The following is a 14,714-nucleotide window of genomic DNA, read 5'->3' as shown; positions in this document are numbered from 1 at the left end:
TGTATGACGCGGCTGGAGAAGTCAATCCGGACAAATGCCCAGTCAACTTGAATGTAAGCATGAAAGTCCTTGAATGTAAGCATGAAACAGAATATCTTTAATATAAATATGAACATATACAATTTTCTTTAAACAGTCAGCGGGTCAACACAGGGCAGTTCAACCCAGATATACACTATACATGTTTTATACACTACGATCTGTGTCATGGAATGCAAAATTTTCAAGATAATTTCATGTACATATATTTACATTCTCTGAAAATAAATAGAGTATGAAATAGTTTTATTCCTGCTTTTAATGGCTTCCTAGTAAGACAGCGTGACCATGAAGAGATGGTAAATATTCACGAAACGAAGAGTATAATGAGTATACTGAAGCAATAACAGCTATAAGAATGTGCCGACGTCCTGTATGACAATCACAATAATAATAAATAATAATATGTGTACATTTATATAGCGCTAAGCACCAGTCTAGGCTGTGTATGACGTATCAGTGCAAATACTTTCTCCTGAGAAATATATCTCAATTTTGACCTGAAAGTTTCCTCTTCTTGGGTGTTTCTTTGTTAGCTGACAGAAACTTCCGGGGAGTTGCAGAGGTCAAGAACCAATCTGTTTCTGCATTTGAGAGATCCCCGCCATTTGCTGTCCTTGAGATGTAGATATGCAACATAGTACGCTGTTCATGATCTCACCACATCACACGTTATGCCTAACGGTCTAACAGCACTCCGAGGTGCACCATTAGCAGGATAGGATGATGAAATGTGTTGATTATGAATCATTCCTCCGTCAGCACAGTGCTGTCACCCTGGATCCCTCTTCACAATAAATGAGACAAAACCTTTTCCATATCTCACAAAATGGCCAAAAAGAACTTCTTCAAGTTTGCTCCAACGTCTGAGACTGGGTAAGGAACAGGAAGCTGATGCTATCTGACTCCAGTCACTACCTCAGCTCTCCACCACCTTCACGTCAAAGTTCCTGCTATGACGCGGCAGACCCGGAGCTGCTAGCGCTGCTTCTTTCCGACATAAGCATCCTGATGACGGAGGGAACACCACTGCTTTCTGATTCCTCCCCGTCCTCAGTCACGCCCCCTGACTCCACCATCACCTTCTTCTTCGCAGCAGCTGCCCTCAGTGCTTGTCTGTATTCCCTGTCGCCCTCCATCAGCTCCCTAGGAAGACAGCGTGTGGCTATACTACACAGGGCATGGCTGTACTACACACGGCATGGTTATACTACACAGGGCATGGCTGTACTACACAGGGCATGGCTATACTCACACATGACATGGTTATACTGCACAGGGCAAGGTTATACTACACAGGGCATGGCTGTACTACACAGGGCATGGCTGTACTGCACAGGGCATGGCTGTACTGCACATGGCATTACTACACACGGCATATATGTACTACACAGGGCATGGCTGTACTACACAGGGCATGGCTATACTATACAGGGCATGGCTGTACTACTACACAGGGCATGGCTATACTACACAGGGGCATGGGTATTTACTATACACAGGGCATGGCTATACTATACAGGGGTATGGCTATACTACACAGGGCACTGTACTACACAGGGCATGGCTATACACACAGGGCAGGCATGCTACACACACAGGGCATGGCTATACTACACAGGCATGGTTATACTCTACACAGGGCATGGCTATACTACACAGGGCATGGCTGTACTACACAGGGCATGGCTATACTACACAGGGCATGGCTATACTACACAGGGCATGGCTGTACTACACAGGGCATGGCTATACTACACAGGGCATGGCTATACTACACAGGGCATGGCTATACTACACAGGGCATGGCTGTACTACACACATGGCATTACTGTACTACACGGGCATGGCTATACTACACAGGGCATGGCTGTACTACACACAGGGCATGGCTATACATATTACAGGGCATGGCTGTACTACACAGGGCATGGCTGTACTACACAGGGCATGGCTATACACAGGCATTATACTACACATGGTATGGCTATACTACACTGGGCATGGCTATACTACACAGGGCATGGCTATACTACACAGGGCATGGATGTACTACACAGGGCATGGCTATACTACACAGGGCATTGGTGTCCTACACAGGGCATGGCTATAATACACAGGGCGTGATAATGCTACACAGGGCATGGTTATACTGCTTAGACATGGCTGTTCTACACAGGGCATGGCTATACTACACAGCATTGCCATACTACACAGGGCATGACTGTACTACACAGGGCATGGCTATACTACACAGGGCATGGCTGTACTACACAGGGCATGGCTATACTACACAGGGCAAGGTTATACTACACAGGGCATGGCTATACTACACAGGGCATGGTTATACTACACAGGGTATGGTTGTACTGCACAGGGCATGGCTATACTACACACAGGGCATGGCTAAACAGGGCGTACTACTACACAGCATGGCTGTATACACAGGCAAGGTTATACTACACAGGGCATGGCTATACTACACAGGGCATGGCTGTACATTGCATGGCTGTACTATGGCATATACTACACAGGGCATGGCTATACTACACAGTGCATGGCTGTACTGCACATGGCATTACTACACACGGCATATATGTACTACACAGGGCATGGCTGTACTACACAGGGCATGGCTATACTATACAGGGCAAGGCTGTACTACACAGGGCATGGCTGTACTACACAGGGCAAGGTTATACTACACAGGGTATGGCTATACTACACAGGGCATGGTTATACTACACAGGGTATGGTTGTACTGCACAGGGCATGGCTATACTACACAAAACACGGCTATACTAAACAGAACACGGCTATACTAAACAGAACACGGCTATACTACACGGGGTATGGCTATACTACACAGGGCAAGGTTATACTACACAGGGTATGGCTATACTACACAGGGCAAGGTTATAATACACAGGGTATGGCTATACTACACAGGGCAAGGTTATAATACACACGGCATGACTGTACTACACAAGGCATGGCTGTACTACACAGAAAACGGCTATACTACACAGGCATGACTATACTACACAGGGCATGGCTGTACTACACAGGGCATGGCTTACACTGATGTCTATCTCCCTATTCCCGCCTGTCACGTACACTGATATCTTACTCGCCTGTAAGCTACCTCCCCGTTCCCACCCCTGTCAATGTTTCAGTTCTTTTACTCACCCATAATCCACCTCTCCGTTCCCATCTTTGTCCAACCTCTTGACCAGTTCGTCCACCTGCTCCTTGGTCATCACGATGCCAGCAGACTGGAAACACACCAGCAAATGTGTAACCAAACTTTCACCTTTACGTGTTATACACAACCGTAAAGCAAAATTATACATATAATATACATATTATAATTATACATGCCATCCACATGTCATACATATGCATGCCCATATGCAGTGTTAACAACATCCCCCGAATTATATTTGCTAAAAGACCATTTAAAAAATGAAGGTAGCAGGACTCGGACCATGTGTAACATAGGCCGTACCTGTATGCCAACATGAAACTCTTGCTTCGTGATGGACATATTGCCGTCTTTGTCAAAGTCCCGGAAGAGGTCAATCAGACGGTATCCCGCATCCCGGATGTAGTTCTTTATCTTGGTCATTGGGTTGTTGGCGAGCCACCGTTCCCACTCGACCCCTCTGAGGGTGGTGAGCTTCAGGAGCTTCTTCTTCAGGCCACCATACACCACCATGAGATTCCGCTCCCTCTCCAGCTTGTCCTTCAGATCAATGAAGCTGTCCATCACCCAGACATTCTGGCAACAGCGAGATGACCACCCGAGGTAAGTGTACAGTTCCAGTGATGGAAGATGGATGCACAGACTAATTTCACACCATATAACATTTATACCCTACCAACAGTTCCAGCCACCTGACTTAAAGACATTAAAGGTACTATTTTACACCACACTTCTCGCATTTCTCTCAATAATACTATAAGCCACCATGTAATTTATTCCCAAAAATAATTACGTATTTAGATAACAATATTAAATTAAAAGTTGCACTAAATCGACTCTCGCACCCTCTACCGGCCGAACATTATTTCAAGTGAACCCCATATACATGTAGTTATGTCCCTTGGAGCGCTCTTTACGAATATCCTACTCACAGCTTGTGATTTGTAAGAAGTTCGAAACACACTGACAACACCGTGTGAGACAGTTTTCGATGTACGGAGCAATTGTTTACATTCCATATAAGGCAAGTGTTCTCTGTTTGGAAGCTGTTCGCCTCGAAGTTTTAATTATCGATTTCAGGCAAACGTAAGGGATAATAAGTCTTTCATTGCATCAACAGGAAGCTAAAGTGAGTGCATATGCCTCAATATACTAGTACATATAGGCCAAGATATTGTCGAAAATGTGTGATATTGTGCCTTTAAGACCGACAGTTCCAGCCACGGGACTTAAATACAGACTGTTATACCCACCAACAGTTCCAGATACTTCAGACAGCTGCAGTCGTTCCTGTCTACTGCCACCAGCAGAGCCAATGACCCGTCACTGCCGAGGGGATTCGAGCTTATCTGAAGAGGTGAGGTGAGGTGAAATTGGGTTTAACGTCGCGCTGGAGAATATTTCGATCATATGACGACGTGCATGCGTGTGTATGTGTAGGTGCGGCTGCTTGTACTAGCCCAGACTGAAGCTGGTTTTATATTGCTAGCCCACTGAGATACCATGCCGCAGTGAAGCATGAATACCCCACTCAGACACATTATACTGACTCCGAGCCGACCAGTCCTTGTTGTACCCATTAATGCCGAGCGCCAGGCAGGGACCAACAAGTACCATATTTTAACGTCTTTTGGTATGACGCGGTCGGGGATCGAACCCGCGACCTTCCACTCTCCGGGCGGACGCTCTAACCACTACACCACGGAGGCGGTCCTTATCTGAAGAACATTCAATATACGATATATACGAGTACTCTGTTTTGACACCCCAAATGTATTTAGAAGCGGTGCTGTCATGAACAATGTAATGTTTAGACAAAAGGAAATGGCGATGAATGCATAACGCCCTTTAGAAAGTGATCATATGTAACATATGTTATATTTTGGATTACATTTTCTCAGTAATCTAGATTCTAGTAATTTACTGAGAAAATGTACTCCAATGAATCACATATGTTACAAATAAGAAATGACACTTAGTGAATAAATATAATTGCAATTCGATTTTCGAATCTCTCCAGAGATTACAAATAATGCTCACTCTCTTCCTTTGCTTGAACCACCGAGTTTCATATTTGACAGCTTGTGTATCAGATACGAGTATTAATGCCCCTACCTTCAGTGACTGCAGCACGTCATTTACTTGCAGACCAACTGCCACGTGACCAGCTCCCTCTTCCGGTATTCGGTTAAAACTAATATCAAGGTCAAGCAGTGTCCTATTGGCCTTCAGTGCCTTCCCCATAGCCTCTGCCCCGGCAAGTCCGAGTCCGTTCATGGAGAAGTTGAGAATGCGTAGACCATAGTTCTCCTGGGGAAGAGGAGACACAGACATGACTGTGAGATAAAGTAGACTAAGCAAAATATAACCATTATATATACTACTCAACGGAAGTTAAGGATTTTGTTTTATGGCTATAGTTAATCTAAAAAAATATCATTTTTAATCTTTAATCTTCGACACGAGGGCCTGTGGAACCCAGGAGTGATGGAGGTCGTAGACGTTCGCCACGTAAGAGAAATCAATGGGCACTGGTGTGGAGATTACAAACCAATTATTTCAGAAAGAAACTAGATTGTAATCTATGATCCTTGCTCGCTTAAGGGGACAACTCTGCACAGGTTATTGCTGTACCTTCCACATACATAAACATGCCCAGACAAACCAAAATTCAAAACACAAAAAGCGAAGGGGAGGTCAGAGTAACCTGACACTTTTATCCAACCGAGGGGACTAACTTGTAAAGTGTCTGAGGGTTTCATATTCCATTCAGCTGCTTGACTAGATCGACCGTACCTGACCCGTATAGATCCGGGCTAGAATTGTTCTTCAGTAACCCATGCTTATCGTAAAAGGCGACTAACGGGATCGGGTGGTCAGACTCGCACATGGCATCATATCCCAATTGCGTAGATCGATGTTCATGTTGTTGATCACTGGATTATCTGATCCAGACTCGATTATTTACAGACCGCCGCCATGTTGCTGGAATATTGCTGGGTGCGGCGTTTAACAATCAATCAATCAATCAATCAGTCAACCAATCAATCAATCAATCGTACCTGAACCCCCTCGGCTATGTAGATGGCCCCTCGTGTCCTGAACCTGTTCCAGCTCAGGTCCAGAGTCTCCAAGGATTCGTTGTATGAAAGTGCCTCCTTGAAGTGGAGAGCACCTTCCTCCTCGAAGTGGTTGTGGCTGAGGAACAGGTGGCGGAGAGATGTGTTCTTCTGTACAACAAGCACAAGCTTGACAAACCAACCCTCGTTTCAGAAAGAGAACGGCAAGGTACGTTTCTTATTTCTAAACGTGTAATCTTATACAGTTAATTAAGTCTTACGGGGTTCTCTTCCGCGGGCCTTATATCAAGACGGTAAGTCATCTTCTGTCTCTGCTGACATTATATATAGCTTGAAATGAATCCTGTTTCTTAAAAGTATCATGTAATATGACGGACAGTCGGAAATTGTGGAGTATTGTTTTCTAAAGGTTCAAGAAACACGATGGTCAACCGGCAATGGTGAATTAACCTGATTCATTACAGTGAGGGAACACGGTGTTCAGCGGAAATACGGGCGGTGGGGTAGCCTAGTGGTTAAAGCGTTCGCTCGTCACGCCGAAGACCCGGGTTCGATTCCCCACATGGATACAATGTGTGAAGCCCATTTGTGGTGTCCCCGCCGTGATTTTGCTGGAAAATTGCTAAAAGCGGCGTAAAACTAAACTCACCAACTCAGCGGAAATCGAGAAGTATCCTGTTTATTAAGGACAATCCTTTCCCGGCAAAGATGAAGTATCCTTATTGATGAAGGATACTTGTAATACGATGGTCAATCGAGAAGTAATCTGTTTCCTATCATGCAGTTCCACACACTTGTGTCCTGCTTTTGAGGTGCAATCGAGTGCTCCTTTCACCAAGATTTCGAAAAGCGTCCCACGTCGCTTTCTCAGAAGTTGTTCTACGGAGCTAACAACATTCAAGGCCTCAGAGGTGAGTTGAGGTGAGGTGAGATGAGGTGAGGTGATGAGGTGACATTGGGTTTTACGTCGTGCTTGAGAATATTTCGCTCATATGACGACGTGCATGCGTGTGTATGTGTATGTGCGGCTGCTTGTACTAGCCCAGACTGAAGCTGGTTTTATAGTGCTAGCCCACTGAGATACCATGCCGCAGTGAAGCATGAATACCCCACTCAGACACATATACTGACTCCGAGCCGACCAGTCCTTGTTGTACCCATTAATGCCGAGCGCCAGGCAGGGACAAACAAGTACCATATTTTAACGTCTTTTGGTATGACGCGGTCGGGGATCGAACCCGCGACCTTCCTCTCTCCGGGCGGACGCTCTAACCACTACACCACGGAGGCGGTCCCTCAGAGAAGTTTTCAAAACGTGATGTCAAATGCAATTACCTATTTTGCGTCTTATGGTTCAAACACATCTTCAACATGATCTGATGAGGTTACATGTTTGCTACTGTTCCCTGTTTATAGTTTCCTAATGGTGAGGTATTCTGTCTTTGGAACAGGAAGGAGCTATAACATATATTACCCACTCACAGATTCAGCCTGTTACAGAGTGGATTCACACATAAACTTGATGCCCAATAGCTGCTCAAGTCTCAAGTCAAACCTTACCGATTTAGATTCATATAAATATTCACAGTAGCTACACTTACCAGACACTTTCCAACCGCCCATACACACACGTTTATATTAGTGTACTGACTGACTGAGTTTGGTTTTACGCCGCTTTTAGCAATATTCCAGCAACATCACGGCGGGGGACACCAGAAATGGGCTTCACACTTTGTCCCATGTGGGGATTCGAACCCGGGTCTTCGGCGTGACGAGCCAACGCTTTAACCATTAGGCTACCCCACCGCCCCTTATATTAGTGTACGGAAGATTAGTATTATGTATGGGTCTCATGTTCTTTAAAAACTTGAGTCTAAAATAACTTACCTTTAACATCTGGCATATGTTCTCTGCCGCTGAATCTTTTATATCGTTGCCTGCAAACGAGGAATAATTGGTAAGAATGGAACTAAGTCTACTATTGTATTGATATAAGTTTCAGGTAGGGAGGGAGGTAGAGTGCAGATCAGGGACATACATTGGTGCAGGTGGCTTACCTGAGAGGTCCAGCTTTGTGACGGTATCATTCTTCATGAGAATCTCACACATAGACAGAGCTCCTGCACTGCCAATCTTGTTCTCAGACAGAATCTGAAACACAACTGTCATCTCAATCTTTGACAACAGAACACAATGGTTCTATATGTGACTAGCACCAAGCATTTAGTGAATGCCCCACAACCCTGGATATCATCAGGAATCAGCAAGCATTTAGTGAATGCCCACAACCCTGGATATCATCAGGAATCAGCAAGCATTTAGTGAATGCCCCACAACCCTGGATATCATCAGGAAGCCCCAAGCATTGAGTGAATGCCCCACAATCCTATATATCACCAGGAAGCCCCAAACATTTAACAGGAATCGTACATTGAGTGAATGTCCTACAACCCTGGATGTCAACTGGAATCAACAAGCATTGAGTGAATGCCCCACAACCCTGGATATCATCAGGAATCAGCAAGCATTGAGTGAATGCCCCACAACCCTGGATATCAACAGGAATCAGCAAGCATTTAGTGAATGCCCAACAACCCTGGATATCAGCAAGCATTGAGTGAATGCCCACAACCCTGGATATCACTGGAGCCCATTGAGTGAATGCCCACAACCCTGGATATCATCAGGAATCAGCAAGCATTGAGTGAATGCCCCACAACCCTGGATATCATCAGGAATCAGCAAGCATTGAGTGAATGCCCCACAACCCTGGATATCATCAGGAATCAACAAGCATTGAGTGAATGTCCCACAACCCTGGATATCATCAGGAATCAGCAAGCATTGAGTGAATGACCCACAACCCTGGATATCAACTGGAATCAACAAGCATTGAGTGAATGCCCACAACCCTGGATATCAACTGGAATCAACAAGCATTGAGTGAATGCCCACAACCCTGGATATCAACTGGAATCAGCAAGCATTGAGTGAATGCCCCACAACCCTGGATATCAACTGGAATCAACAAGCATTGAGTGAATGCCCCACAACCCTGGATATCAACAGGAATCAACAAGCATTGAGTGAATGCCCCACAACCCTGGATATCATCAGGAATCAGCAAGCATTGAGTGAATGCCCCACAACCCTGGATATCATCAGGAATCAACAAGCATTGAGTGAATGTCCCACAACCCTGGATATCATCAGGAATCAGCAAGCATTGAGGGATGCCCACAACCCTGGATATCATCAGGAAGCCCCAAGCATTGAGTGAATGTCCCACAACCCTGGATATCATCAGGAATCAGCAAGCATTGAGTGAATGCCCACAACCCTGGATATCATCAGGAATCAGCAAGCATTGAGTGAATGCCCACAACCCTGGATATCACCAGGAATCAACAAGCATTGAGTGAATGCCCACAACCCTGGATATCATCAGGAAGCCCCAAGCACATAGCAGTTTACTCTGCTCACCAGCTCAGTGATATAGATGTTGTCTCTCAGCATCTCGGCCAGACTCACACAGCCCGCCTCATCTATCCAGTTCCCCTCCAGATCCAGTTTCTCGATCTTACTGTTGGTCTAAAACAGAGATAAGGACTGATCAATGCCTCACGTTAACATGAAAGAAATGAAAGATATATTCATGCATAACGAAAGTGTGCACTATCACTCCTTACCTTGAGTGGGACACACATAGCCTTGGCTCCCCGGGGCCCTAGTCCATGGAATCTCATGTGCACCTCCTGGTCGGTGATGTGTTTTACGAAGTAGGTGGCGGCTGTTACTCCGATGGCGTCACATGCTGCAGTGTAGCGTCTCCCACCTGTGAGATCATCCTTGAGACGAAGTTGCTCGGCGTTCAGCCACTCTGTTAGGGCAGGGATTATTGCGTTATTTGTGAATTTAATGTGCAGTTTGCATGGCAATGTATTGAACGTAAACAACGATGTAGCGGTTTTGCTTTAATTAAAACTGTTTGATTGATGTATCCTATATGGACTAGACATCCTAAATGTGATGCTGGGTTTGTCAACATCATACTCGTCAACCTCAGGATCTCCTCACACGTTTATCTCACATTCTGTGATATACATCCAGTACAGTTCAAAGCGCGTCACATTCGCGGTCCAGAAGGACTCGTGACACTACTTACTGTCCATGTCCATGTCGAGGTCAGTGTCGTAGTCAACCTCACGTTCTTCGTCTGATTCCGACTCGGACTCGCTGACGTCACATACGACCTCATCTGATATGTCCAGGCCATACTGTGTGATGAGGATGTTGCGCATCTCCTCTGCCTCACGTTCTATGTCTGCCATGCTCCGTCTGGACAGACGTGCACTACCTGAAAAACAAATTTAATCAAAACCGGTTTTCAGAAGGAATACTATTGCAAAAGCCCCTCACCCCTCCAAACTACATAGGCTCTAAATAATTTTCGCCACTGCCAGAGTGTTATTTACATTATTTTCAAATTAAACATAATTTTTATTCGGATTAAATTTCATTTCGACCTTTTTGAGATGGTGTCCTTTTCGACTTTGCACTGGTCAGTGAGACTGCATTGTCTTCTGCGATGTCAAAGTCGGGGTCGTCTTCTGCCATGTCAAGGTCAGGGTCGTCTGTTGCCATACCAAGGTCAGGGTCGTCTGCCCAGGACATTTCGGAGGCTGAAGCTGGATCACGAGTTGACCTACTTCCATGTTCCGACCTTGACCCAATGTGAGACGCGACCGGTGTCGGAGATGTTGCAACTGACTCTAGCGTCTGCTGGGAGCCCGCATCGTCCTCCATGACCTCCTGTAAGAATCAGAATATGTTTACATCACACGAAACAATGAAGAATGTGTATTTGTGGGGAAGTGTATAAAAAGAAACACAGAAATCTGTTATTTTGCAGTGTTATACCTTGTAGACAGAGTTCCCGAGGTTAACAGTGTTCTGAACACATAATATTACAGAAAGATCTGCCTTAGTGTAGAATTGTCTAGATCTGATTCATGTCTATATGAAGGGATCTGGTTATTGCCCTCACCTAACGTTACATTTCAAGTTACCAGGGGCTCCTTTCGCGAAGCAACCTTTACTAAGGTTAACCTTAACTCCCATTCTTTAACATTGCACTAAGGTTACCATAGTGACTTAAGATCACCTTAGTGCTTTGTGAAAGGAGGCCCTGATGACCAGCATTCTGTGTGATGTTAATATACCCTGCCAAGGACAATTGTTACGGAGAATCGAATATTACCATCATTGGCTTTATTGCTATAAGCACTGCTCTTGTAGTATACTACCTCTTAATTTGTACTGCCCCTCTGTTTTGTCGACCCATCAAGATCCGGGTTAGAATGAACCTTAAGTAACCCATGCTTGTCGTAAGAGGCGACTAACGGGATCGGGTGGTCAGGCTCGCTGGCTTGGTTGACACATGTCATTGGTTCCCAATTGCGCAGATCGATGCTCATGCTGTTGATCACTGGATTGCCTGGTCCAGACTCGATTATTTACAGACCGCCACATATAGCTCGAAAATTGCTGAGTGCGGCGCAAAACTAAACTCACTCACTCTATTTTGTCTTGCAATAGTGATACCTTTGTATTGAATTGTATTGGTTTGTGAACCTAATTCATTTTAGTATATAAGTTAATTACAACACAATTCTTTGTCCTTTGTCGGTTTCACACCTAGTCCTTTACCAACTGATTGCCGGTGAACTGTTCAGTTTCAACTTCAGAATGAACCCGTAACACCACTGACTTGACTGACAGGAAACACCCAAACTGTTATCGGATGTCTACAGAATGACATATAGGCACACCTACTGGCCTATGTCACAATGTGGGAATGTACATTTATCATAGATAGGGATGTTTTATACGATTGTAATGTCCACTCCGTCCATCACTGAAGCCTGCTTACCACCAAGACACAACAACACGACAAATAATGTAACGATATTAAATTACCTTAGTTGAACTAAAGTGAGTGGAACAGATCACATTCAGTGTGTCAGAAGTACAAGCGACACAAGAAGGCAGCGATTAGAATGTGTTTCGTAAGTCCTGAAGGTGTTCATCCAGCCATACGTGAACGCGGAGGCTAATCCTGCGGCAAGTACTCATAGTGACTGCCCCTCCATCTGCACAGGTAGATTGAGTGGAACGTAGGAGAATGCTACAAAGGATGTGCACGCTTCGTTGAGTGGCATTATGCCAAAGTTACCATACCGCTCCTGGCTGTAATTCCAGCTAGTTAAGCGTGTATGTAACAGGGTTAAATGAGCGAGCACACTGGGTTCAGTCTTGCGGGAAAAAACCTCGAATTATGTGGACATTGTAGTTATTATGTAATGACCTTCCCAGTGTACGAATATAATTAAAATGGTTTGAAATGGTTAAAAGATCTACCATGAATTTAATTAACTATATGGATTGTCGACTACATGTTGGGGGTCTTAGTTTGAGACAAACGGAAGGCTTATGGTAGACCAGATTGCATTTAGGATCCATCGGAGATTACAATGTGACATGGTCTCAATGAAGTACAGGGATACGAGAGGTATATATGTAAGACCGTGTACATCTCTCCTCAGAAAGTATATATATATATGCGTGTCATTCTTGAACGGGGGAATGTTTATATAAACTTTTAGGCAAAATAAAGAATTCACTCATTTTAGGTGTTTTACCCACAGTTTGCATTGTTTTTTTCACCTTCAGTTTCCATTGGGTAATTTTACCTTCAGTTTGCGTTGGATTTTTTTACCTTCAGTTTGCATTCGGTGTTTTTAACCTTCACTTTACAGTGTTTTTGGACCTTCGGTTTGCATAGTTATTTGGACCTACAGTCTGCAGTGGGTTTTTTACCTTCAGTTTGCATAGTTATTTGGACCTACAGTCTGCAGTGGGTTTTTTACCTTCAGTTTGCAGTGTTTTTTTACCTTCAATTGGCAGTATTTTCTGGAGATTCAGTTTGCATCAGATTTTTTACCTTCAGTTTGCAGTGGGTTGTTTTTTAACCTTCACCTGCATTGGGTTTTTTACCTTCAGTTTGCAGTGTTGGGACTTTTGAGTTTGCAGTGTTTCGGGGATTATTTTCACCCTAGTTGTCTTGTTTCAGTCAAATCTTTTAATAAAGACTTTCTTTTGTCCCACAGTGTATAACGTTGATGGTTAAAACAATTACCTTCTATGCAAGACTTCTGACTTTTGAATATCATTCAAACTACATCAAAAAGGGCAATATAAAGTATAATAAGTTTGGGTTTGTTTAGGTACTTGAAACATTAAAAGGATTCCTGTTAATTATGTCTATGTAACCATTACTCATACCTGAAACGGTTTGTAAAAGGTAATCTGTGGGTGAGTAATACTGTGTAAATACTGGTCCAGTGACTCAAGAGTGGGGTAAGGAAAACGTTCCAGCCACATGACCCACAACTAGTTATTCCAATACATTCTGGTTGTCACCGTTTATCTCCGACGAGAAGGCAGGTGGACATTGGACTGGCCTGCTGGGTCTCCTGACATGTCCCCACATGAACATCTGTGGGGATGTACGCCGGAACGTTTTTACACCGACGTGACCCAGCATGGGGTAGCTCTTGGGTGGAATGGGGGACAATATCAAGGGCATGAATACGCAATTTGATCATCAGTATGACGTCATGGCATGTTATTAATGTGTCGTCTATCATTGTGGACACACAAGATATGGATCTACATGCCCGCAATTTATCTTACAGATATTTATCATTCCATATTTCTTGTCGTAAATATATAATATATTTGTAGAAATAACTGAAACTGATTAACTGTTTGAAATATTGGTTTGAAAATTATCAGACATGTTCAAACGGCTACCGGGCGGTGGGGTAGCCTAGGGGTTAAAGCGTTGGCTCGTCACGCCGAAGACCCGGGTTCGATTCCCCACATGGGCAAAATGTGTGAAGCCCATTTCTGGTGTCCCCAGCCGTGATATTGCTGGAATATTGCTAAAAGCGGCGCAAAATCAAACTCACTCACTCACTCAAACGGCTACCAAGTAGCCTTTTTCTTTCGTGCTTTCTGGGTTTTTTCTTTCTGACACTATAATGTTGTGAACTGCTGGTATGGTCAAACAAATATGGCTAAAATGAGTGAAAATGGCAGATGCTGAGAACACCAAATAACCATTTAAGTACAACAAGTCCGTAATCCAAAATGGGGTCCTTACATACAGCAGGCCAACACTCATGACTTGACACGGACTCCTGACGCATCCACATGTGACGTCTCGTCAACAACACAACCACATTTGGTTGGTGCATCTACGGAAACATCTACGGAAACGACGCCAAACTGCTACATTAACATCTCGGATAATTCATGGGTTACGA

General features: G+C 44.3%; 1 protein-coding gene across 1 annotated transcript; it reads right to left on the bottom strand.

Moving 5' to 3' along the window:
* Positions 1 to 74: 74 nt before the first annotated feature.
* On the bottom strand, positions 75 to 13,972 carry LOC124270915 (leucine-rich repeat-containing protein 74A-like). Its single transcript, XM_046705976.1, has 13 exons — positions 13,793 to 13,972; positions 10,851 to 11,136; positions 10,490 to 10,681; positions 10,014 to 10,204; positions 9,808 to 9,915; positions 8,382 to 8,475; positions 8,212 to 8,261; positions 6,307 to 6,474; positions 5,360 to 5,554; positions 4,498 to 4,593; positions 3,548 to 3,820; positions 3,229 to 3,314; positions 75 to 1,185 (listed from the first exon to the last, which is right to left on the bottom strand). Exons 1-13 carry the CDS (start codon positions 13,970 to 13,972, stop codon positions 993 to 995), a joined length of 2,112 nt encoding a protein of 703 aa, XP_046561932.1. The 3' UTR covers positions 75 to 992.
* Between the last annotated feature and the right edge of the window lie 742 nt (positions 13,973 to 14,714).

This window comes from Haliotis rubra, unplaced genomic scaffold, assembly GCF_003918875.1.
Source record: "Haliotis rubra isolate DU_JTF1 unplaced genomic scaffold, ASM391887v1 Scf156, whole genome shotgun sequence".
Taxonomy (NCBI): Eukaryota; Metazoa; Mollusca; class Gastropoda; order Lepetellida; family Haliotidae; genus Haliotis; species Haliotis rubra.
This window is presented reverse-complemented; position numbering and strand designations above follow the sequence as displayed.